The 27,620-nt window shown below is 37.8% G+C and overlaps 1 protein-coding gene across 3 annotated transcripts in view; it reads left to right on the top strand.

Annotated features, from left to right (window-relative positions):
- The window catches only part of ipo13b (importin 13b), a 53,053-nt gene that overhangs the window by 4,972 nt on the left and 20,461 nt on the right, over positions 1-27,620 (top strand). For all 3 annotated transcript variants that reach the window (XM_055185772.2, XM_055185773.2, XM_055185774.2), the window contains exons 2-6: positions 4,709-4,834; positions 10,045-10,655; positions 22,145-22,285; positions 22,635-22,776; positions 22,899-23,065. In XM_055185772.2, the coding sequence (XP_055041747.1) occupies positions 4,709-4,834; positions 10,045-10,655; positions 22,145-22,285; positions 22,635-22,776; positions 22,899-23,065 (1,187 nt within the window). The remainder of the gene's footprint in view (positions 1-4,708; positions 4,835-10,044; positions 10,656-22,144; positions 22,286-22,634; positions 22,777-22,898; positions 23,066-27,620) is intronic.

Here is a 27,620-nt window from a genome sequence, read left to right on the forward strand (position 1 = left end):
ATAAAGTTTTGAGACATGGCCTAATAATGCTTTTTTTCACTTTTATTGCTCATAGACTTATTGTGCGGGTAACAGCGTTTTTGACGCATTTACCTCAGAGATTATTTTAGCAATATTGCTTTTTCCGGTAATAATAATACAATTTATATTTCAATCCTGTTTCATTGTCTGTTTATTCATTTCATTATGCTGTTATGTTAATGTGATGATATTTATTTGCCATATGAAACGTGCCGCTATATGAATAGGCTACTTTTGTATAATATTCAAATTATATGCGGAATAATGTGTGCATCTTTGAATAACTGTAGAAATACAGTTGCTTATTTTTGTCATAAAGTTTTGAGAAATAATAATATTGTGAGGATTTATTTCCATATGAGACGATTTTTGTCGTTGAATACTCTCGTTTATTATTTGGAAATCATATACATACATAGTAGGAAATATATAATGTGGAAGGGTAGAGTTGCAAAGTTACTCTGCTTATTTTTATTTATGATATATGTGGAGATAAATAAAGCATTGCAAAACTGCTGATTTGATCCATTCAGATCCTGACCACCAGGCTAGAGATTTTAAACATCCTTAATACACACCTACTAGTCTGTCAAATAATATCTAAAATATATTGTTTGGTGAAAAAAAATGATGCTTTGTTCTTTTGTTTATGCGGAAAAGTGTTCACAGAAAGTGTCAATCACATGAACGTTTCATATGCAGAATAAGCGGTTAGCAGCGCACTGCAACGGGTGCTTGACGGATTCGCCGCACACATACGCAAACGCACTGCATACGGAGTATTTGTGAAACAGGAGTAAAATAAAAAAAAATCAATTTGATTAATTGATAACAAATTACGAAATCGACGAAATTCTTAACAATCAATTATCGATCGTCGATTAATTATGCCCACCCCTAGTTTGTGTGTGTGTTGTTATGTTTCACTACTGTATGTTGATTGGTCGTTAGTTTTGCTAATTTTATCTTCGGTTGTGCACAGAGTCGGCTGTCATTGGCAACCTGTGGTGTGTTTTTCTAACCATTGACTATTGAAAGCAGTTCATGTCTGCTTTACACAAATCTGTTTTTACTCTGATTATTTATGTCTGTGTCATTGTTTAAATAAAGAGAGAATTTACCTCCCCAATATGTAACCTGCAAAAAAGTCTGAATGTTGTATAAAGAGATGATCCTCTAATTACAGATCTCAATTACTTTAGATGAGGAAAGATATTTTCACCTTCAGGGCTCAACATAAAGGACTGTCCGATGGCCTGTGGCCAGCATGAGAGACGCTCGGACCAGTAAACAGATTGGGCCAGTGCTTCGCCCTTGTGTGTCGCCCATCTCTTTCAATGAGGCGTTTCGCTGGACACGCCCATACAGCCGCCAACAGTCACTTTCGCTAGTGCCGTGATACAATGTTTTGCACAGTTAGCCGTCAGTTTCTAGGTAAAGCCGACAAGTCAGGAGCCTTTTTTGTTGGAACAAGCAACTACCGTTAACAAAAGCTCATAAGAACTTTCCTTGAAAGTTTGTGAATCTGGGGGGGGGGGGATGTTCAAGGCCCTTGGAAGTTTTTGAAAATATACATACATAGATACAGGTCATTGAAAGTGCTTGAATCTATTTTATGCAAAAACGAGTTCCCTCAAAAGGGAACTGTAACAATATGTCTTGAAAGGTAACAAGATGTAACCTTGCTCTCCTTGAATTTGAAGGTTTTGGACCTGGAAAGTCCTTGAAAGGTCCTTGAATTTGAGGTTAACTAAGGTGTGGGAACCCTGATATTTATATCGCTGTTCTTCAAACATTTTCAAGTATTTTTGAGATAGGGCTGCACGATTAATCGTTTTTAAACCGAAATCGCGATGTGAATGGATGCGATTTTCGAATCGCAAGAAATGCGATTATTTCGATTCAAAACTATTAACTATAACAATCATCTAGTACGCAGTTTTTGACAGTTCGCTTCATGCGCATTTTACGTTTGATGCAGTTTAGACCAATAGAGTGCATGAACACTGAGGTGCTGACTACACGTCATCACACCATTTGGAAAACATGAGCGCGAGCAGCAGTTCAACTCCTCAACAAAGTGTACGCTCATATGATTTCCGCGATGCGGAAAGCACGGACAGAATCGCGAAATGCATACAAATGGAATTAACTGCACAACGCGGAATGTCATGAAGTTGGCAGATTTTGGATTCAGTCATTTTTAAAACCCATTATAACTCATTTACCGGCAAATGAGAGGACAGAAATGCTGCGAAAACATTTCCCTTTTGTGTAATGTTGGACTTAAAGAAAGGTGTATATACGTCCGTTTCTCGTCATGCATCGCAAACAATGACAAACGCCTCATCAGACTATAAGCAGGTTTCATTAAAGCCCGGAACACAGCAGACGAAACAGGTACATTATACTTTCTTGCACGCGCACATCTGCACCGCTTTGAATATTTACAGGCATGAGGGTTCATGAAGCGCGCACACAGAGAGCAGTCAGCACACGCGTGATCACTAAACTTACGTTTTCTTTCTTGTCTAAGTGAACATAAACAGCTGGATGTTTATCAGTATATTGAAGCAGAGCAGTTTTAAAGCTGTCTTGTGTCTTAAAGTGACAGTAACCTGGTGCTTTCTGTGTCAGAAATGTTTATTACACACCAAAAATTAAAATCACTCCTTACTCTTAACTGAACAAGCTTCTGCAGCTCCACATTTAAAATCCTACAGTGAGGACTGTGCAGTCTTTTATTTGTATTTTTTGCTTATGTTAAATCATAGATTCTAATAACTAATATATTTACATTTATTACAGATGCCTGAAAAGTAAAACAAGATGAGTATAGTCTTATGATTAAAAGAAAAACTAAACATTTGCTTGTCAGATGCATTGTTGTAGTGACAGCCAAAATACATTGGCCTATATGTTATTTTAAATAAAACTTTCAAAAAAAAAAAATTTAAATTGTATTTTGTTTAATGTTCTTAGATTAAAAAAAAACATATAAAAAAATAGCGAAGTCCTGCAGACAACTTGGTACAATGGTTAAGAGGTTTTAAATAAACAGTAGCACAGCATCTTTCTTTGGTGCTATTAAAACCACCACAACAAACCTGGATGTACCTCTTTTATTATATACTAATGAATCGCACTTTAAATCGCGAATCGCAATTTTGATCAGAAAAATCGCAATTAGATTTTTTCTCCGAATCGTGCAGCCCTATTTTGAGATAATAAGGAATATTAATAATTATTATGTTTTCTTTTTTAAATGCATGTTATAAACGACTAGATTTTAGATTGATAGGGACTTTCTAATGATCAAATAGCCCTAGTACATAAAAAATATGTGCATAATATTGCCTTTGCGATTCGGAATCGATATTGAAGTTCTTTGTTATAGCTAAAGTTTATGACGTTATTTACTGCATTAACGCCTGTTTTTTTTTTATTATGCAAATTTGAAATGTAAACAAACAGAACCGAAAAGACATTTATTAACTCGTATGTTGGTCTCCATATGAGAAGATAACATGACAGCATCTTAATGTAATAAACATCTGGGATTGCATGAGGGTGTGTGTATTTTCATATTTGGTCAGAACAAAATAATTGACCGAATAGTACATACTTAATGCGCAATACACAGAGATAAATATAGATAGTGATTGTTACTTTCACCCATACAGACAGAATGAGCATTTAATAGACATCTAGTTAAAATAGATCACACAGTAAAAGTGACTCAATAGACCAGAGTGATTCAGCACTGCATGCTCTTTAAGAATGAGTTTGACCGCTGAAGGAAAAGAGGCGGTTGCCATGGAGACCATGATTTCAATAGGTGTTGTCATGTGCCTGAGGGCAGATTTATACCAGTTTTAATCTTTCTGTCTTTGTGCACTTTTAAATATTTACCCTGATAGTGTTGAAATCTGTGAAGTGGCCACATACACGCAGTTGGTTTTGTCATCTGATTTCCTCAGGCAGATGGTAGTGTCTCATGGGGATTTAATTTACTGTGACATACGCAGACAAAATTGGGCATCTATTTTTAATACCCAAGGCCTAAACTTGTCTTTAAACTGGACGTTTCTGATTGAAGTTCTTTGTTATAGCTAAAGTTTATGACGTTATTTACTGCATTAACGCCTGTTTACACCAAAAAATATGCTTATTGCCCACTTGTTAAGTCTGACTTCACACGCCACCGCTTCCAGGTCCAAGCTCTCCATCAGTTGCCTAAAGCAGTGTTTCTTCAGTCCTCGCACCCCTTCTCCCAGAACGTTTAATATGTACCCGATATAAAACACCTGATTCAAGTCATCAGCTTGTTAGTGTATTAATTACGAAAACAGGTTTGCTTATATGTGTGTTATGAATAAATAGAAAAGGGATTAACGTGCATCAGGACATCTAACACCAGCACAGAGATTGCATGCTTTTACCGTAACCTTCATGACATACAACATAAAAAGCTAAATATGTCACGTATCTTTGGAAAGCTGAGATTCTTGTGATTTGTATGATGAAAGATACAATCACAGCAGGTACAATTAGGTCCTTTTTATTAGGCACTTTTTACAGGAATGCTATGGGGTTAAGAGATTCTAAAGAGCTATTATTTTGTGCTTTATAATGTGTGATGTGTCACTGTCTAAAACCTCTCTTTCTTTCTTTCTCGCTCTCCCAGGCACTGCATCAACTCTATTATGATCCCAACATTGAAAATAAGAATCTGGCTCAGAAATGGCTCATGCAAGCTCAAGTGTCTCCACAGGCCTGGCAGTTCTGTTGGGTTTTACTGAGACCAGAGAAGGTAGGAACATATTGTTCTGTTCTGCACTCCGTCATCGTCTCCATGCTGCTCCATCTGTTCCTGTCCTTCTTACCTAAATCACAAACATCCCGCCCAACACCTGCTTCTCTTCATCTTCTTCATGCTGAGATAGGGCTGGACGATATGGCCAAAAATTTCTCTCGGCGGTATACTTCCAAATTTCGGTCGGTACGGTATAATTCCAAGTCGGTATAAGTCGTGTTATAGTCACGCATAATTTGATTAATTAATTCGTATTCATGGCATCCAATTGACCATATTTTACGGACTATAAGCCGAACTTGGCTGGTGTTGCGTCTTATAGTCAGGTGCGCCTTGTAAGTCAGTTTGAATTAATTTTAACATTTATGAGGCAAGAGACATCATTACTGTCTACAGCCCAGTGTTAATTTTGGCAGCAAATTCTGATTTAGTCTTAGTCTTTTAAATAACACAACATTTTAGTTTTAGTCTTATTTTAGTCATCTGAAATCTTTTAGTCTTAGTCTAGTTTTAGTCGATTTAGGGGCGGTTTCCCGAACAGGGATTAGACTAGTCATAGACTTAAACACTTTTAAGAGCTCTCCAAACTGAAAACAACTTGCACTTACATATCTTAAAATACATCAGTGCCCTTTGTTTTGCCTCAAAATGCACACAGGTAATGTTTTTAGTAAGGCATGTTTGTTAAAACTAGTTATATTTTCTTATTAAACTTAGGCCTAGTCCTGGATTAAGATAATCCTGGTCCGGGAAACCGCCCCTTAATATAATAAGAGTTTTAGTCTTAGTCTAGTCTAAAGTTTTTTAGTCATTGGAAGTATCCTCAGTCTGTTATGGAATGGCATTAAGGTTTGAATATGCAATACAGACACAGATTTAATGGTTGTTATAGAAAACATGTATTTTGTTTTATTCTTAATGTCAAAAACACTGACCTTGGCTTTTTCACAAAAGATAATCTCACATAAAATAAGCATAAGACCCGCTCTACCTAAAAACAATATACATGGTTCCAGAAAAAGATATGCATTCTCCCTAAATGACATGCACACACAGACACACGCACGCACGCCAGACACACAGACAGACACGCACGCACTTTGTCCAGTCACGTAACAGCACAACATCTACTATAATAGTAACGTTACATATTTCATTCAATATGAGGACACTGAATATTTATACTCGGTATTAATTCAGACAATCCAATGCAATCAATACAGTTCAGAGGTGTATTCCTTTCGTTTCTATGTTATTCCAAGTTTAGCGAAAACACGGTGGTTTATCTGATAAAATAACCTTAGCGTGTTTGCTTACCTTCGCATGTATTTCTGGAGTCGTCTTTACAGGCAGTCTTGTTGTCATATTTGAAGTGTGACCAGATTAGAAGTTAGCTCTGACATTTTTGTTGTCAATGAGACATGTCTACGGACCGGGTGCACCGCAAAATGTTAGCGTGTTGCTAACGAGCGAAGTCAACTGACATCAGTCAAAGCTAGATAACTAAGACTGTACAACTAAATATAATGTAAACAACCTGTTGTGAAAATGAACTTTGCCGCGGGTTTTTAAATTGACTCTGCCGCCTGCTTAGATCAACCTACCCTCAAAGATTCGCTCTGATTGGATTTCTTCCCAACTTGTCCCACAAAATGAGTAGCTCTGATTGGATCTCTTCTCCATTCGTCCCTCCCTAACATTTTCGTCTTATTTTAATTCGTTGACTAAAGTGTCAGTTATATTTCGTTACAGTCTTTGTCATTATATCTGACTTTTATTTAGTTTTCGTCCGTGAAAAAGGTTCATTGACGAATATTTTTCGTCATCGTCTTCGTCAACGAAATTAACACTGCTACAGCCGCAAGACGACTTTCCGAGAGATCATGTTCCATAAATCCAATAACTGTATGAATGTTAAAAAAGAGCGCGTTTCATGGTTGCTTAGCTATGAAAGACGCCATGGGAGCGCGCTTTGGAAGGAAACACACATTTGTGTTTAACACACATTTTCATATGTGACCTGTGAACGGCCATGAGATGCTGTAATGTGTATTGAAATATGTTTAGAAACCGTATCACCATTATTGAATTTTTTTTTAATTCAGGGAAATATATTGATATTAAACTGTTGTCCAGCCCTATGCTGAGATAAAGTCTGGGTTCTTTTGATTTTCTTAATGAAATATATAGCACTAGGGATGCACCGAAATGAAAATTCTTGGCCGAAACCGAAAACCGAAAAAGAGGAAACCAAGGCCGAAAACCGAAAGCCGAAACACCGAAAGAAATTATGCCAATTATTAGTACTACCATTGCACTTATGGTATTTTTGTGTGTAATAGAAATGGAGTCAACACACACAATTTGAGAAGAAAAATAAGCCAAACAGCATGTGGCATAAACAAACCCAACTTCAGTTATATAGGCTGAAGGATTTGTTTGATTAATCCTTTGGTGCTTGTTTGCCATGCAGTATGCATTTAAAAACTGAGATGTGCTAGTTGTGGTTTTGTTCTAACGTTAATGTTACAAAATGCTGATAAAAAATTATGGCATTTTAATGCACGTTAAAACCCCGAATGGGTCGAAGGATCAGTCAAATATGAATATCTTCTTTATTTAGTCTGACATGTTTTTGTTTAAAAAGAAAATCATATTTAGCCTACCTTCTCCGGTGAAACCCGTTTTTCTCATTAATGCCAGCTGCAGAAAAAACTCTGCTCTGTTGTTATCCAGTGAGAACAACAAACAGATCTAACAAATATATCTGAATTTAATATTATGTTACAAATAACGCAAGCTGGCTTGATACTAGAGCCCGACCGATTTATCGTTTTGCCGATTTTATCGGCCGATATGAGCATGTCGCAGATATATCTGTATCGGCGTATAAGCCGCAGATATGCGCCGATATGAACGTTTGTTACAGAACACATTAAATGCATTTGAAAGATGTAAGTACTTGTTTGTCCAGCAGAGTGCGCCCTACTGGTTGCTAATGGTGACCCAGATCACTCACTGTAGTGACACCAGCCAATCCCCCACCCCCTTCACTTCAGTCAGTCTCTTCAGTCTCTCAGTTCAGGTGGCTGCAGTCACGCAGTGTCTTCTTCACAACATTTTTACACCTGGTATTAAGACGCGCTTTGGTCGATTGGATTATAAATGGACAAGAAAGACGCATTCCCGCTTACATTTGGTGTTTTTAATCCGTCTCTTTGTCGACTTGCGAGTTAAAACGCAAGCGGGAGAAAGACGCGAGACGGAGAAATGACACGTTTAAACTACGCGCAGCCGTGCACTTATATAACACTATATGAGATTACTGCTGCTTGTGTTGTTAGTTAACATGCTAATTTCAGAGCAATTGATTCAATAAGCTCGCGCAACTCTACACCCTTGCTAAATAAAAGAGGCGGAGCGAAGACGCTTTATTTTTATAAAAGTCTAAAGTTTGCACGGAACCCTGGGTTTGTGTTATAAAAACGTTGTGCACAACATTAAACATAGCGTATATTAGTATGTGCTCCGTCAAGCATTGTCTTCGTAACTGTGAGTGGGTAACTAATTTGTGAAGTACACAACTTACTGTAAAGCCAAAATTAATCAATGACTTATATAAGTTTCTCTTTATAACGTTATTCTCGTCAAAACTGCAAATGATGCAAGATTTATGTCTTTTGTTCTCTTTGTGTTTTAAAGTTATTTATAATAAGTCAAGTTTACTGTTTAGTGCACTGATATCCAACTAATTTTGGATAATAAAGTTTATTGTTAACTTCTTGCCTATAGTACATATCTTTGTCACATCAATATAAGTGTTGGATCACCACATTTGTGAGTGATCACCACATTTGTGAGTGATCATTGCATTGCATTGTATTTATTCATATACAGTATATTATGTTAAAGTATATAGTGTATTCTATGTACAGTACTTTAGTATAATATACTGTAGTATATACTGAACTATAATATACACATAAAGAATATCGGCCGATATATCGTTATCGGTCTTTTTTTACTCCCTAATATCTGTATCGGCATCGACCCGAAAAAACACATATCGGTCGGGCTCTACTTGATACATTATTGCTGAGGGTGCAAAGTTACGAGCTTAATTTAACAACACTTCACAAAACGGAGCTATTGTTTGCTGTTACGGCATTTGCAGTTATTGTGTTTGTTATAACCATATCCACAGATAAAATAAATGTTCTCCGTTTCGCTTTCCATGTGTGTCTCGTGTCGTTTTAACAACAAAATAAACTAGGCTATATAAGGAAGCAAACAAATCTCTGATGATGCACGCTGATGCGGCGGCGGAGAAGCACGTCTAACACCCGGCATTAAAACTCTAAACACTTAAACAAGTCTGCAATCTGAATTACCAAAACAATCAGAAATACATACATATCAATTTTCATGTATATTTTATATTAAAGTCTGCAAAAGACCGTACAGGTGAAGTGAAAAAGGATTCAATGAGCAGTAGCCGTAATGCTGCGGTGGCGGATTAAAAACATTTGAATATCATTTTTTCCCCATTCTAATTATTATTGCAGATCGAATATTTGACCATTCGTGCACATCCCTAACTTTAAAAGCAATCATGTTAAATGTCTGTTATTCTGGATGTTAATCTGAACGAATGTTTAGTCGGAGCTTGTGAAAACTGTACACAAATGCCCAGAGAAACTCCGCGGGTTTGGACACACACATTACGGTCGTGGGCGGGAGTGGAACTCACAGGTTGCGGAGGTCCTGGTCAGAAATTCGGTGGACGCGGGTTTGAGAGAAATCTAGTCCACACCGCAGTTATGTTACTTCAGACAAGCACGTGCAGGTTGCGGTTTCTGTTTGCGTCATCACATTATTTCGGCCGTATTTTTTCGGTGATAAAAGTCTTTCGGCTGAAAACCGAAAAACCACTTTTGGGCCATTTTCGACCGAAAATTTTCGGTGGCCGAATATTCGGTGCATCCCTATATAGCACACACGTTCTTCATGGTTTTAGTGTGGTTTATGTGTACGCTTCCTAACAGGGTTACTCAGAGAGAACTTTAACACCTTGGGTTATATTGTCTGGATCATAAACTCAGTTTCTGCTAATGATGTGAGAAGATTTAATGCACTGTATATATTTCTTCTGCTTCATTCCTAAAGGAATATGTTATGAAAATAGCTTTCTTCCTTTATCTCCACAGGTCCCAGAGATCCAGTATTTTGGTGCCAGCGCTCTCCACACAAAGATCTCCCGCTACTGGAGCGACATCCCTGCCGAACAATACGACACGCTCAAATCACAGCTGTTTTCACAGATCGCCCGCTTCGCTTCTGGCTCTAAGATCGTTCTGACCCGCCTATGCGTGGCCCTGGCGTCCCTCGCCCTCAATATGATGCCCGAGGCGTGGCCGGGGGCTGTGACGGAGATGGTGCGGATGTTCCAGGAAGAAGGGGGTGAGGTGGACGGCCGTGCCCGCTGTCTGGCACTGCTGGAGCTCCTCACTGTGCTTCCCGAGGAGTTCCAGACCAGCCGGCTGCCGCAGTATCGTAAGGGACAGGTGAGGGGCGCTCTGGGAAGCGAGTGGACGGCTGTTTACCCTCTCCTTCAGCAACTCTTAAGGCAGGCGGACTCGCCAGCGTTGGTGAAGGCCCGTGTGCTCAAGTGTCTGTCGAGCTGGGTTCTTCTAGATGTTCCCCTCAACGAGAGCGAGGGATTGGTCGAGGCCAGTTTCACAGCGCTGGCAGATCCTGAACTGTTCGACACGGCAGTGGAGGCCATCGTGAATGCCATTTCACAGCCAGACTCACAAAGGTGAGTCTTTATCACTAAAATACGCGTGTTATAGCTTTATAAAAAAATAAGCACAGGTGAGATAAAAGTGACTGATGGGGAGAGAGAGAGAGAGACTGGCCAAAAGAAGGATGGAAACAAAGAAAAACCAAAACATAGACGCAGGGGGGGGGGGGGCAATGGGTGTCAGGTTTATTTCAAGGCTGGCTGCCGTTTCCATGGAGACAGAGCGAGGCAGTGATGTCTCACGCTCTGGTTGGTACTGATGCAGCAGACCCCACCACCCCCCCCACCCCCCCCCCCCCCCCGAGCGAGAGAGAGAGAGAGACAGGCAGGCAGTGGATGCTGAGGATGAGTGTTTAGAGGTGGTTGTATCCTTGACTGTGGAGAGCTGGAGATAAAGGTTAAACTGCATCATACGTGTTCACAGTCGTCCTGTCTCACAGCTCGAGGGCTCTTGAGTCTTCTGTTGTACCTGTTTCTCCAGGTGTCTCTTAGTAACATAGATTTGAATGATATCACCCGACACAGGTGACCTTTGGAGAGATTTTCATTGGGATCTTGTGCACTGATGGAAAGTCTGTGATATCACTGAATATGTCAAGTGGTGGCTCAGAGAAATTGTTTTTTAATGGCTGATGGGATTGTTTGGAAACTGGGTTGGCTAATGGGCCGATATAAGGGTGATGTGTCGCATAATAGAGGGATAAAGGAGCATATGAGCTAATGTTGGTGGAAGTAAACAAACATTTATTTTGCACTGTATATTATCCTTATTTCAGGGTTCCCACTGGTCTTTGAAATCCTTGAATCTGGAGGAAAAAAATTCAAGGCCCTGGAAGTTTTTGAAAATAATACATACATACTATAAAATTTTCAGTAATCCCTTGTATTCTGCATTTAAATAGCAGAATTCCCACGGGTCTTTGAAATCCTTGAAAGTTTGTGAATCTGGGGGAAAAATTCAAGGAAGTTTTTGAAAATATACATACATGGATACAGAGCATTGAAAGTGCTTGAATCTATTTTATGCTAGAAGTTTTCTGGGAAAAAAATCCATATTATTCCTTGTGTAGTGTAGGATAATATCATAACAATTCTAGACTTTTTAAGCACCGTGTTAAACTGTTCGCTTTAAATGCTTATATCTTCTGTATGGAATGTTGATTCATACCAAAATGCTTTTTTGCATAGTTGTGTTTGACAAATGAAAACGTCTCTGGTTACGTATGTAACTGTTGTTCCCTGAGAAGGGAACGAGACGCTGCGTCTCCTTTGTAATACTTCCTGCGTCTCTGTAACGCCGTCTTTGGCAATATTTCAGATATCGATATACTTCCTTGCTCCCGTGTCACCCTTTCTTTGTCGTTAAGCCTCACCATTGGTTGAATTTGATAAACACATTCAGACGCACTTACCCCTGGAGGCGTCCCCAAAGTGTCACCACAGTGACACTCGCAGCGCGAGTTCCCTCAAAAGGGAACTGTAACAATATATCTTTATAGTTAACACAATGTAACTTGCTTGAAATGGGTCCCCACATTTAGTTCTTGAATTTGAGGGTATTGGACCTGGAAAGTCCTTGAAGGGTCCTTGAATTTGAAGTTAACTAAGGTGTGGGAACCCTGTTATTTAAAGGCGGAGTCCATGATGTTTGAAAGTCAATGTTGATATTTGAAATCACCTAAACAAACACGGCCCTACCCCAATAGAATCTGGACCTTCTGTTGATTGACCCACCCCACACATACGCAACCCGGCATTTGATTTGATTTGATTGGCTATAAGTGTGTTTTGGTAGTTGGCCTTTTCCAAAGCGTTTTTCAAACATCGTGGACTCCGCCTTTAAAGGGTCTTATGTCATAAGGGTCTTATGTGTTTAAATTTGACCATAATATAATTCATCAAATGTGACCACAAAGCCAGTCAAGGTCAATTTTGAGATTCATGCATCATCTGAAAGCTGAATAAATAATTTACATTAATGTATAGTTTTTTTTTAGGATAGGACAGTATTTGGCTGAGATATAACTATTTAGAAATCTGAGGGTGCAAAAAAATCTAAACATTGAGAAAATCGCCTTTAAAGTTGTCCAAATTAAGTCCTAAGCAACATATTATACAGATTTTTAAATATATTTACGGTAGTTTTTTACTAAATATATATTTTACAAAAATATTTTGCTACATTTACAAAATATCTTCATGATCTTTACTTATTATCCTAATGATTTTTGGCATATAAATCTATAATTTTGACCTATAAAATGTATTGTTGGCTCTTGCTACACAGTTCTATGTGTTTGGCTCTTTCTTTTTTAGTATGACAGGTGTGTTACTTCATAATGTATTCAAAGGTCATATATGAAGGATCCATCAATTTTTGTTTTTGTTTCACCTTTGTCATTTTCTTCCTGTCACATTGCCCTCTCTCTCTCTCCTTTTCTCACCGTCGCCTCATCTCATCATCTCTTTCACTGTTTAAACACATTACAATCAAGCCTCTCGGGATGATGCCATTGGACCAAATGCATCCTGTTGCTAGGCAACTCATTTCATCTGTCTCCTGGTGTTTGAGGGTAATTACAGAAAAAGGGAGAGGGAGCGCGTCTGTGTCCGTAGAAACGGTGTGATATGGGAGGTTTTCACATAGGAGCATTAAAGGTAACAAAATTAATCTGTGCTCTGATGAATCAAACACGCATTCATAATTAAGAGAGAGAATGACAGATGAGCAGGTGAGAAGCTCATTATCATTAATGGCCTGTAAAGTCATTCAAGTTTATAATCATTCAACACAAAACCATCAAATACTTGCATGGAAAAGGTCTTTTTAGCTAAAATAAAAAAACTCTAACTTAGATATGCACAAAATTTAAACCGATTTAGTATTTATAATAGAAGATGACTTTAGTTTTCATAGGAGGAGCTCCGATGCAAACGCCACCTCAGTCAAAAATAAGATAATATTAACCGAATGCTCTCGATGGGATGGTATGAAAATTTCATAAAATGATTATATTGACCAAAGTTATCACGGTTATCAATATTATCATGGTTTTGTTAAATTGATATGGAAATGTTCAAAATGAACTGATACACACACTAAAAACATTTAAACAAGTTTTATTTTTGAAAATTTCATGTCCCTGAAATTATTTCTGTGGTAAAAAAATAAATAAATCTGTCTAATAAGTTTACCATGAATGAATACAATATATTATCCCTTAAATGCCGCCTTGTGAAAAACCTATGTTGCATGTGCGCGCCTGCATCAAACTGATTCTGGCTCTACAGGATTTACCGCCAGAGGTGTCAAGTAACGAAGTACAAATATGAATGCGATTGTGGTTGGATGAGAAGTATAAACATACACCATTCCGACTCCCTATTGGTTTGTACGCATTACGCAATCCCCGCCCCCCCAGCTGACTGCAGATGATCAAAAGTTTGTTCGATAGCGCTGCCCAGAGAAACATAAAAGAACCGCGAGAGCGGATAGAAAGCATGCAGAGTGTCTCCCCTTGCGATGCTTTGATATCATCCACCATCTGTTTGTACAGTAACAGAACGCGGCATTCTGTCTTCAAATGGAAAAGTACGAAATAAAACTCACGCATCACTTTCAGGTCAGTTCACATTCACAAGCCTGTGTAAATGTATAACTGGCTGCTGACACCAACTCATCTGTGTGATTTAGTGTAACAATACCAATTTATATCATGTAACTTCAGTTGTTCAACTTAAATGACATTGTGCTGCGTTGCGTTTTGAAGCATGGCAAAGATATCTATGTTAAAGACATCTGTTGTTTTGTATATGCTAATAACTACCCTAAATTTTATTTGCATTAACAAAACCTACTTAGCTGAATGCTTGAGTGTTAAATCAATGAAACACATAACCATACATACCAACTTTTGCTTTTGTTAATAGACATCAGCTGTTTCCTTAAACCTGACTTTTAATTTACTTACAAGAAAGACATTTAGTAATTCTCCAAAATTGCTTTGATTTATAGTGACTAAAGTAAAGTATACAAAAGTCCATTAGCTACACAAGTACAGATGCAGAAATATAGGCTATAATATATAATTGCATATTTGTAGTTTGTGTTGCTGTCAAAATACAATTATAAATGATAACAATAGCATATTTGTATTCTCACACATACTATAGTTGTGTGTGATTTTGTTGTTTTTTAACTAAAGAGGGCACCACTGTAAAAGTTTGGCCACCAGCGGCACTGCTCTGAAGATTGACTTTTTGCACCATTACAATATTTATAGGCAACTAGTCATCATATCTTCCTATCTATAGAACACATGTTAATTAATGCTCAGTAGTACACATATATGGTTCTTTAATGCAGTTGTTATCAAACATTTTTTGCGGCCTCCCTTATGTACAGTGGATTGACAAACATTCTAAAACTTAAAATTTGAATTAAACAAAACATATTAAATTATACAATTTATTGCTTTTGTTTAGTAGCCTTATTTTTCTGAGGTTTAATTACACAGAATTTATAATAAAGTAATGTATTTCATAAAATATTATAAAACTGGGGCCCCTGGCACCATCCAGTTTGAGAACCACTGCTTTAATGTATTTGTTTGCATTGTATTAAAATGCGTTCATTTTTAATGGGCATATACCGTATGTGGTTGAAACAGATAGCCTAGTGCAGGGGTAGGCAACATGGAGTGCCGATGTCCTGCAGTGTTTAGCTCCAGGTCTAATCAAGCAGACCTGAACAAACTAATGGCGCTTTTCCATTGCATAGCACCCCACGGTTTGGTCCAGTTTGGGTCGGGTCAGCCCACTTTTGGGAGCTTTTCCATTGGGATCACTTCGTAGTACCCGATACTTTTTTTCGTACCACCTCGGTTGGGGTTCCAAGCGGCCCGAGCTGATACCAAACGTGACGCGTAAACACTGTAGTTGACTGATTGGTCTGAGAGAATCGTCATCGGCGCCGTCATCCTATTATGTAAAATATTAGCTTTAGCTTAAGGCTTGCTGCTAGCTTGCGCTGTCTCGAGCAAACATGTTGTCATCTGTGCTCTGTTTTAAGTTTCCAAACACCCTTTTAGCGATTAAAAACATCCACAGGTTGTGAATCAGGAACACATAAAAGTTTTTTCCAGACTTGCAGTTGGTGGCGGCACATTCGCGACGTGCACGTCAGTATTATTTATGCTTTAATGCAACTTCATTGAGGCTCAGCGGAGCGCCGTCGACAGACGCCACGGGTGTTTGAACAGAAACTGTTATGTGAGACAGAGATAGTTATAAACGCGATGTGCAAAGTAAACTTCTATTTGTGGTGGCCAATTTTAATTTTGTGGCGGCACATTCGCGACGTGCACGTCAGTATTATTTATGCTTTAATGCAACTTCATTGAGGCTCAGCGGAGCGCCGTCGACAGACGCCACGGGTGTTTGAACAGAAACTGTTATGTGAGACAGAGATAGTTATAAACGCGATGTGCAAAGTAAACTTCTATTTGTGGTGGCCAATTTTAATTTTGTGGCGGCACATTCGCGACGTGCACGTCAGTATTATTTATGCTTTAATGCAACTTCATTGAGGCTCAGCGGAGCCGTCGACTGACCCCACGGGTGTTTGAACAGAAACTGTCATGTGAGACAGAGGTAGTTATAAACGCGATGTGCAAAGTAAACATCTATTTGTGGTGGCCAATTTTAATTTTGTGGCGGACTGATAAATAAATGAATGTATGGGAATGTACAAGGACGCTCTCTCTTGTATGATGTCACAGCCGTATGCAGCGCAAATATAACGACACGCCTATAATTCCTCCCACTGCGAAGTGATACTAAACTCAATGGAAAAGCTAACCACGCCAAAGTGAGGTGAGCTGACCCGACCCAAACTAAACTAAACCGTGGGGTACTATGCAATGGAAAAGCGCCATAATAAAGGCTAAAGTCACCTGAAACTACAGGTAACCAAGGTTTTATAAGGGTTGGAGCTAAAATCTGCAGGACATTGGCACTCCAGGACTGACGTTGCCTACCCCTGGCCTAGTGCATCCCAAATTTTTTTACATTTTAATAACACTATAGTTATTATGGCCTTTAGAAACATTTTTTAGAGGAGATAGGGCAGTGCAGAATAGGCCCCTGTGGTGCGGCCTAGGCTTTTTTCCGTAATGACATTTTTTTCCCTACATTACTTTTACTTTTAAACTTTAAGTAGTTTTGAAACCAGTACTTTTTCACTTTTACTTGAGTAAAAAGCTTGAGTTGATACTTCAACTTCTACAAAAGTCTTTTTAAACCCTAGTATCTATACTTCTACTTGAGTAATGAATATGAATACTTTTGACACCACTGTTTACCGCGAGTTTTCAAAATCACGGTAATCAAACACAGTTGTAATGATAGTTACATTTTAAACGATAATATTAACCGTCAGGACATTTTTATTGTGGTTAATCGTGAAACCGGTTATCGTCCCATCCCTACTCTCGACACATATTATATATATACATTTGCTTTAAATACGTTCAGGCCGTTTAGAAATACCACTTTGCTGTGGTAAATGCTGGAGTAAAAATGACATCACAGGAGGCATAAAACAGCCAGCAATCTATTCTGTCACCGACGCCGAAGCGCGAGACAAGCAATTTAAATTGGCAGTGCGCTATTTTAATTTAGTCAGTTTGACATTGCTTTTTATCCAATCATGACTGTTGACACCACAAATATGCAAATGAAAATGCAAACATAGGGTTTGGGAATGCACAGTATGAAATGTCAGATTATCTCTTAACCCCTGGTTAAGTATGAACAGTGAAACTGATAACCCAGGATTTCGTTAACCTGGGGTTTACTATTTCAAGTGTGGAAAGCCATAGGCTGTCTTGTTTCATAAATGCTCAGTTTTACTGTTTAGCTACAATTTACTGCTGTATGTAGATACTTACTTAAATTTACAGCACATTTCCTTGACAGCAGCGTGCTGTGTTGTGCATTTTTGCAAATAAAATGCAGACGTAACAATTTGATTTTTCACGCATGCTGTTGTTGTCTTAAATTATGATGGAGTGATGCAGATGTGAAGTGCTACACTATAGGGCGTGAAGACTACAACTAATAAACATATTTTTAAAACTGGAAAAATCTGGACTAATAGATACATTTTTCTGATGTAGTGGAAAAACCTCGATGACCTTGACTTTTTTGTCAGGTTTGTGATTATTTATTTATTTATTTGTAGTCTGATGTAAAAGCATCTTAAAAGCGGAACTCATAAATAAATCAGAGCATCACTTCACCGGTCATTAGATCAAACCAACCAGGAAAATAAAAGAGTCATAAACCACAAACAAGTACCAGTTTGTATTTAAAGGGCACCTATGATCCGATTCGAGATTTTACTCAGTCTGTAAGTAACTGTTAGCATTGCATTGTGAGTGAATCTTTCAAACATGGTAAGGAGCATCACATTTTGGCTGACGTCAGAGGTATTCAGGCCAACCACAACGTACAGATTAGCTAGCCAATCAGGGACACCAAGCTTTTCAAATCGATGAGTTTTGTGCTTTTACTCCATCTTTAAAACTGCTGTAAGGACCAATGTGATGTATTGCCATTCTAAATTAAATACAAGCATGGGATAAAAAGATAATTTTTTATTAAACTATTTAACATTTATGTGCCTTTTGGACAAAACAAACATTCCAGAAGCAGCATAAGGTTTCTTCCTCTTGAAAAATCTTCATGTAAGGAGCACACACACATAATGCCTTAAAACGTATCATACTGTAAAAATCTCTTTCATTTATTATTCTGTACTCATTTATAGTTTATCATCATCATCATCATATTACAGCCCAGTCTGTGTAATATTGTCTCATTTAGTGCTGTCTTACAGGAAATAAGCTTGATTCTGTTTTGTCATGTATTGTTCAACAGAATTGATGTTGTTTATAATAATGGTCATATTGCTGGATGTTTATTGATTTATTTCTGTGGTGAATCCAGCCTTTTAAAATCTCATAGCGAAACGAGTCATTATAATGCAAGTTAGTGAATTCCCTGTAAATAAAATACAATTCAGAAATATGCATGCATTGTATGTCTTGGTAAATGTTTAATGACGTTCAGCTTGTCGTAACAGATGACGTACTCCGCGTTTGATACGTTGTTCACTTTGCACACAAATCCAATTTGCTTTGCAAATCTGATTTTAAGGAATGCACTTATAGAATTCAGGTTTGTTTTGCAGTTACAACCAATCGCAGACAAATGTATGAAGTGGGATTTTTTTTATATGTCTCGGTGCGCTTTCAAATGAACAGTTTGACTGCAACGCAGATCAAAAGGTTGCAAAATGTTGTAACTTTCAATGGATATTACATGGGAATATATGTAAATTGTGACGCATGAAGATAAGGCAGATGTTGCAAAAGCTAATGTTTGTATTTGCGGTGTGAATTTTTGTCACGATTACGGTTATTATGTCAACGGTTTGATCCAATATCACGATACATTGCAAAGTGTTGCATACTCAATATTTATTTCAAAGTTTATTTAACTAAGTTCAGGAGGAGCATGGCCATGTAATCCAACCAATCAGCACAAAGAGGTCTCTCTCTCTATATATATATATATATATTGCCGTTCCTCACCTCTGTTCTATAACAGTTTATATTTTAGAGAAAGAGAGACGTGTGTGTGCATTATACATTTTTAATAATCGATTATTTGTTTTTATGCATTGATGCAATAATCGTTCACATCAACATGGCAATGCATCATAAAAACAATTCAACAAGATCAATAAGCTTGATCCTGTGTTGTCATGTATTGTTCAACAGAATTGATGTTGTTTATAATAATGGTCATATTGCTGGAGGTTTTTTGATTTATTTCTGTGGTGAATCCAGCCGTTTAAAATCTCATAGAGAAATGAGTCATTGAAATGCAATGTCAATTCAACAGCCTTAGTTTATATGTGATATAGTTTGTATAAATTACCCCAAATTGACATATAATTCCTAGGGCTGGGTATCGATTCAGATGTTCCAGATCGATTCAATTTCAATTCACAAGCTATCAGATCGATTTGATTTCTATTCTCGATTCAATTTTTGATTCCGGTTCTCGGGTCGGTTTTTATTCTCGATTCAACTCAATGAATTTAGATTTAATACAAATACTATATTAATAAAAAATAACAGTGAACAGCAGTTTGGGTAATTAATAAAAAGAAATTAAAAGCCACAACACTAACATTGTCGTCTTGCTTGCGAAATCTAAAATGCTTCCATACCTCTTACTTTTTATGTGAAGGTGGCATCAACGTCGATGAAGCACCTAAAACTGCCATTTTAAGCACTGAATGAATGACTGACAGGCTCACCTATTGCTCCTTGGTAACATCACGCAAGGCAAAAAAGAGGGTGACATCTAGTGAAGAAGACTAGTAATTTGATTAACGTTAATCTTACATTCAATGTTTGCAGAAAAAAAAAGAAAAAAAAATTGATTCTGCTCTTTGAGAATCGATTCTTAATCGACCACGTTTAAAAAAAAACAACGATTAATCGAAAAATCTATTTTTTGATCAGCCCTAATAATTCCCTTTAATTCCTTAAGTTTCCAGCTTGGAATATTTCCACATTTCTCAAGCTTTGCAACCTTACGACATCTCAACAAAACGAAAAGTGAAAACAAGATGCAACCCCATAGATCGCACAATTTGTTAACGTGGCAAGAGTGAATATTAATATTTTGTTTGTGCATATAATGGAGTAATTCCCATATGTACATGCATACGATAAGTACGTTTAGCCAGAGGTAGTAAGTAATGCGGTACATTTACTTCATTACGTGTACTTGAGTAAGAGTTTGGAAAATATGTACCCTTAGGATTACATTTAAAAAAAGGGTACTTTTACTCTTACTTGAGTATATTCTTAATGAAAAATGTGTACTTTTACTTTGTTACACTGTGCGGCGTTCCTTCGTTACTGTATTTTAATTAATTACGAAATGTGTATTTTATTTAAAAATTCTCGTGTTTCTGGGGCATTCGCGAATTAATGACTAGTTTGAGTCGATTCTTACAAAGCAAATGTGCTAAACGTTTTGAATTGGTTCGCGAATCAGTTTGAATGAATTGTTCAGTTCGCTCGCTGCAAAAACTGAATGTATTCAATGTATTCTTTAATCTGTAAGGCTTGTGTATGTTGCAATTTTACACACACATACATACTGTATAAGTGCCCTTCATAAGTTTTGGGAAAATACAGGAAACATTCCTCTCTTTGCAAAATATGTGTCATTAAAGCTGACCAATCAGGTTGTGATCTTATCCTTATGCCTTTAGGTTTGGTTTACTACTAAAACGCCAGTGTGAACGTTAAGTGAACCGGCAACAAAAGAACCGAGAGAACCGAACTAGTGTGACCACCACCTTAGTATTATAGATTGCCATAAAAAGGGACACACAGCTGATTTCTTATGTGTATGCGGTTCAGACACACCAGTGAAGTCCGTATAGATTCGATCCATACACCCGTGACCTTCTGCTGGTGACACCGAGACAAGAATAAAACGACAGAGAGGACAGATTGTTCTAGAAACCCTGAGACAGCATAAGGCTGCAGTCACACCAAAAGCGTTTATGGCAGTTGCAGGCGCCTTTTTTGAATGATATTCTATGGGCAGGGCGCGTTTGCGCGCTGTTTATGCGCGCCGAGCGCCTTGCGGTTTTTTGCCGCCTGCCGCGCACGCGTTTTTGAAGGAGCGCTGAGAGCGGAGGAGCGCCTGACGTCATTCGCGTCTTCCATTGTCCAATCGAATGAGGGGAGAGGCGGGCCTTACGTTGTGGCGAGGGAAGTTAAGAGTTGCTTTGAAGAACCGGACTCCACTCGCTCACTCTCTCCTGCGTGTTTGTGCTCCTCTTATCCTCAAACAAGGTCAGAGCAAGCGCTTCTTTTTAAAGTTTCTGCTAATATGACAGTTAACAGCAAAAGAGCGCTCACGCTTCAATATTTGATTGACAAGACAGCTGACTCGGTGGTTGCTTAGCAATATGAAAAGCCGCGCTGCACTGCTCTTTTTAAAAAAAGGCAGTGCGTCGCGCCTTGCGTTTGCAAGCGTTTAAAGCGCTTTTGGTGTGACTGGCCCTAAGGGGTGAAGTTGATGTTGAAAAGCTATAACAGCAGTAGACAAATAAGAGATACAGATTAATGTTTGTTCTGTGTTTACAAGTAAACTAGCCATGCAAAAATTTGTTGCATATAAAGTTTACAGTCATCATGATTTCTTTAGCAAACTCTTCACCATCCACCGTCCTTATATAAAATTAAGTAATATCTATCATTACATGCATTTACATTTCACACTGAATTGCATTATTTTTCAGACGTGAAATCTCTCAAGTGTTGTCTTGTGTTATCTGAAATACCATGATACTCCTAAATGTCAGTGATTTGTGAGACATGCTGGGCTCTGTCTGTCTCTGTTAGGTATGTGAACACATTGCTGAAGTTGGTACCACAGGTCCTACAGCTCCAGGAACAGTTACGAGATGCTGTACAGAACGGAGACATGGAGACGTCACATGGCATCTGTCGAATCGCTGTCAGTCTGGGAGAAAACCATTCGAGGTAGACACACAAACGCAAACCAGAGCTGATGAAATGTCAATCACATGAGAGAAAAACGCGGATCTGATCTTATCTTCTGATCGTTCTTAGACTTTCATAAATTATTCACTTTTCAATAAAAGCAAGAAGGTGTCATCGATCTCTGTCTAAGCGGTCCATTTACAATGGCTGTCAAATAATGGATTTGATAAATGCTTTTGTCTAAAGTGACTCACAGTATACAAGGTCTCGAACCCATAATCATAGTTTGTGCCATGGATTATTAAAACACAAACATTATATGATATGTGCACCTGTATTTTATGCATCCTTAATACTGAAGGTTTGTCTCGTGTATCTTGTGTTTCAGAGCGCTGTTAGAACAGGTGGAGCACTGGCAGAGTTTTCTGGCTCTGGTAAACATGATCATGTTCTGTACGGGTATACCCGGGCACTACCCCGTCAATGAGACCACCAGCTCGCTCACACTCACCTTCTGGTACACACTACAGGTGAGCATCACACCTGAGATCTTCAAGAAACTATCTGGGTTCATAATACATTCATCTCTGTAGGCTGCAGAAAATGCTTTTCTTTTGCGATGATGACAGCTGTATGTTTTGTGATGTTTCAGGATGACATCATGTCATTTGAGGCGGAGAAGCAGCAGGTGTATCTGCAGGTCTATAGGCCCGTGTACTTTCAGCTGGTAGATGTTTTGCTTCATAAAGCACAGTTCCCTACAGATGAGGAATATGCATCCTGGTCATCAGATGAGAAGGAGCAGTTCAGAATTTACAGGTGATTTTTATCTTATCATGTGTCTGCTGTAACATACTTTCTATGCAGTTTCATATTGAAGCTATCAGGGTTTTGTTAGTACCCACTTTTTCTTGATCCAATTTTTTCAGTATGTAAAACTTGGGTACATTTCATTGTATTACTGCAAATTCTTTATGTATGTTATACTCCTGTTCTTAAAGGATTAGTCCATTTTCTTAAAAGAAAAATCCAGATAATTTACTCACCACCATGTCATCCAAAATGTTGATGTCTTTCTTTGTTCAGTCCAGAAGAAATTATGTTTTTTGAGGATTTTACTATTTTAATGGACACCAACACTTAACTCAACACGTAACAGTTTTTTCAACAGAGTTTCAAAGGACTCTAAGGGGCTGTTTACACTTGGTATTAAGAAGTGTTTTCATCGATCGGATCACAAGTGGACGAGAGAGACACATTACGTTTACACCTGGTATTTAAATCCGTCTCTTTTGTCCACTTTCGACCGCTTCTGTGCTGCATACTATGAGGGGGTGGTCTGTGAGACGGTGGGCGAGTCTCTCTCTGCTGTCATTCAAACCCGAGCGGGAGTAATTATGAGTTTATATGGACGCAAACTAATATTATGTCGAAGTGCACTGCTTGTTTAGCAAGTAAACATGCTGCACAGTGTTTTGTACATGAGTATGTAAGAGCTTTCTTTGAATTTTCAGCGCAATTGATGAAATAGGATCGCGCAACTTTCACACGCTTTCAAAACGAAACTACGGAGATCAGCCGCTTAGTTTTATCAATGAAAGGCTAAAAATAGCGCTGTTCACCGAATGTTCACGCCAGAAGTCAAACAAGACGTAAAACTTGTGTTTAATACCTCAGATTAGATAAATGGGCGGAGAGAAGGCGGTCGCGTGTGGCTGTTCAAACGCATTCAACCACATGTGCGTTCCGCAACTCCAAAGCGATCCGATCGAAAGTGGTTTCGACCACCTCTGGATGTGGTTGAAAGTGGTCGAAAGTGGACGAGCTCAAAACGTTTTGAACACCGTTTACACCTGGCATTAACGTCGTCCACTTGTGATCCGATCGACGAAAACACATGTTAATGCCAAGTGTAAACAGCCTCTAAAGGATCCCAAACGAGGCATAAGGGTCTTAAACGAGGCATAAGGGTCTTATCTAGTGAAATGATTGTCATTTTTGACAATAAAAATAACAAATATACACTTTTAAATAGGGGTGTCCTCGACTAAGGATTTACATATTCGAATCAGAATTGTCGAATCTTTCCATAGTCGACCGATATGTCGAATCATATCTATGTTTGTCTGCATGGGTTGGGAGGGGGCCAGACCAGGTACAAATTGAAAACTTTTATTTTCTTTCACAAGCAGCACACATAAACAACTTTCTGTTAAAGTGACCAAAACTGTCTTTCAAGTGATGAACGAAGACAAAACTGACGATGCATTTTTATATATTTATTTTTTTAAGGTAAAATATATAAGGCAACATTTGTTTATTTATTCCTCATAACATTTTAAAGCCACGATCTACAGAACATCACACAAAAATACATTTTGATAACTAACCCTAAAAAAAATAAAGGTGATTCTGCCTTGGAAACCCCGGCTACAATTAAGTGTTTTTATTTAATTTGGAGATATAGCGCGTCAAAGCAGTCATGACCAAAAAAAAAACCCGACAAATGAGAAATGACAAATAATTTGTGATTATGACTGTAAATGATAAAAACTAATCTTTATTTACAATTCATTAAACATTAATTTATGACATGAAAAACACTGAAATTAATGATTTTATAGACACTATGCGTTATTATTTAGCACAGAAATACCTGCTTGCTTGCTCTGACTTTGATCATCTCTGTATTCACTTTAGATACAGAAAGACCGGATGATATTATTTATTTCAGGAATCTCTTTGCTATCATTTAAAAGTGAACACCAACCATAATATTAAATCACAAGAAAGACATTCGTGTCAGGCAGAAATAGGTTCGGTGCAGATAGTTTCCGTTTCATCACTGAAATTTTAAAAAATGGCTTACCTGTTTTGTAGTTTAACTTTTGACAAGATAACCAAAATGTATGATAAATACATTTTAAAAACTTATACCCGTCGAAAAACATCCGTTTTTTAATGTTTAGTTTGATGAACTCCTAAATATGAGACGCAGAGCACTTAGCCCGTTCGGCTAAATTACATGCGCAAGCATGGCCAGCACGCAATAGCGCAACATTGATACAACGAAAAGCAATCCAAAATTTACAGACTTAAATTAGATCAGAATTTACGTTTATAATAGATAATTTTTTTTTAAATAAAATAAGGTCAGAAGTAACAAAGTGCAGAACAAATTTGCAAAATGCCTCAAGTGCACAGAAACAAAACACAAGCCAAATAGTTAAAGCCAAATAGTTAAATCAGATAACCCAGAGTGATTTATAAATAAAATAAAATATTAAAGAATAGAAAAGTATAGCCATAATATAATTGCCAGCTTTGTCTTTTAAATGAAGAAACAAAGAGGAAATGGTTTATTAACGAAGAAACCTCCGTGTAGCACGGTCACAGGGGATGTTGGATTTATTAACGCATTTTAAAAATATTTATTGAAAGCTGTTACTTCACATATTATTTGCAGCATTATCATAATATGCTGTATATTAATATATTGTGAGAAAGCTGTTATATGTGAAATCAGATAATGTGTGCACCCATATACGGCCAAAATTGAATGATCCTCATTTCATAACACATCTGCGACGATTCGACTGTGAGATTGGTAGTCAAATCAGGCTTCTCCTATCGATGCATCGAATCTTCGACTATTCGGGGTCACCCCTACTTTTAAACCACAATTTCTCGTCTAGGGCCGGTCATGAAAGCGTCAGCGTGACCTCAAGCAATACATCATGGCGTCAAGAGGTCACAGAGGACGAACACGAAACTCCTCCCCAGTGTTTACAAGCGTGTTGAAAGAGGACCGTTCCGACGTTGTTGTATGTGGAATGATACTAATTAATGTCTTTGAGTCAGTATATTGTTTACAATGTTCCTCAAATGTGCGTTTTATATATGTAACATTAGAACTCCCTACGTCACTCATATACGTTAGGTCGCGCTGGAACGGATCTAAAAGAAAACTTGTGATTTAAAAGTGAATTTTTTTTTCTTGTCAAAAATGAAAATCGTTTCGCTAGACAAGACCCTTATGCCTCGTTTGGGATTGTTTATAGTCATTTGTAACTCCGTTGAAAAAAACTGTTAAGTGTTGAGTTAAGTGTTAATTGTTGGTGTCCATTAAAGTCCATTAAAATGAGAAAAATCCTGCAATGTTTTCCTCAAAAAACATAATTTCTTCTGACTGAACAAAGAAAGACATCAACATTTTGGGTGACATGGTGGTGAGTAGATTATCTGGATTTTTCTTTTAAGAAAATTGACTATTCCTTTAAATAATCTTCTCTTTTTTACAATTTGATTTATTATATTAACTCACTCAATGTCCTACAGTATACTGTCAGTAAAATATATATACCGTTTTTGTAAAGTACTTTCAAATGTATTAAAATGTATAAAAGTCTTTTTACAATTTTATTGAGTACTATAAAATTTTCAGTAATGCCTTGTATTCTGCATTTAAATAGCAGAATTCCCACGGGTCTTTGAAATCCTTGAAAGTTTGTGAATCTGGGGGGAAAAATTCAAGGAAGTTTTTAACTATACATACATATATACAGAGCATTGAATGTGCTTGAATCTATTTATGCAAGTTTTCTGGAAAAAAATCCATCTTATTCTGTGTGTAGTGTAGAATAATATCATAAAAACTCTAGACTTTTTAAGCACACATGCTAAATTGTTCCCTTTAAATGCTTATTTCTTCTGTATGCGAATGTTAATTCATACCAAAATGCTTTTTTGCATAGTTGTGTTTGACACATGAAAACGTCTCGGGTTACGTATCTAACTGTTGTTCTCTGAGAAGGGAACGAGATGCTGCGTCTCCTTTGTCATACTTCCTGCATCCCTGTAACGCCGTCTTTGACAATATTTCAGATAGCGATATAATTCCTGACTCTCGCATCACCCTGTCTTTGTCGTTAAGTCTCACCATTGGTTGAATTTGATATACAAATTCAGACGCACTTAGCCCTGGAGGCGTCCCCAAAGTGTCACCGCAGTGACGCAGCGCGAGTTCCCTCGAAAGGGAACTGTAACAATGTATCTTAAAAGGTAACATGATGTAACCTTGCTCTCACTTGAATGTGTCCCCACATTTAGTCCTTGAATTTGAGGGTATTGCACATGGAAAGTTCTTGAAAGGTCCTTGAATTTGAAGTTCACTAAGGTGTTGGAGCCCTCAAATAGGGATGCAGATAATGTATGGCAACCAAAATTATTCGGACGCTGAAAAAAATGCAAGTGTTTCCCCACATTTTCACCTGAACACCAAAAATGCATTTTTGCTGCTTTCAGCTAAATAGTTTTGGTCACACAAACATTCGGTGCATCACTACATTGAATAATCTTCCTGTTTTTGAAACGA

The sequence above is a fragment of the Misgurnus anguillicaudatus genome, chromosome 18, assembly GCF_027580225.2.
Source record: "Misgurnus anguillicaudatus chromosome 18, ASM2758022v2, whole genome shotgun sequence".
NCBI classification, from domain to species: Eukaryota; Metazoa; Chordata; class Actinopteri; order Cypriniformes; family Cobitidae; genus Misgurnus; species Misgurnus anguillicaudatus.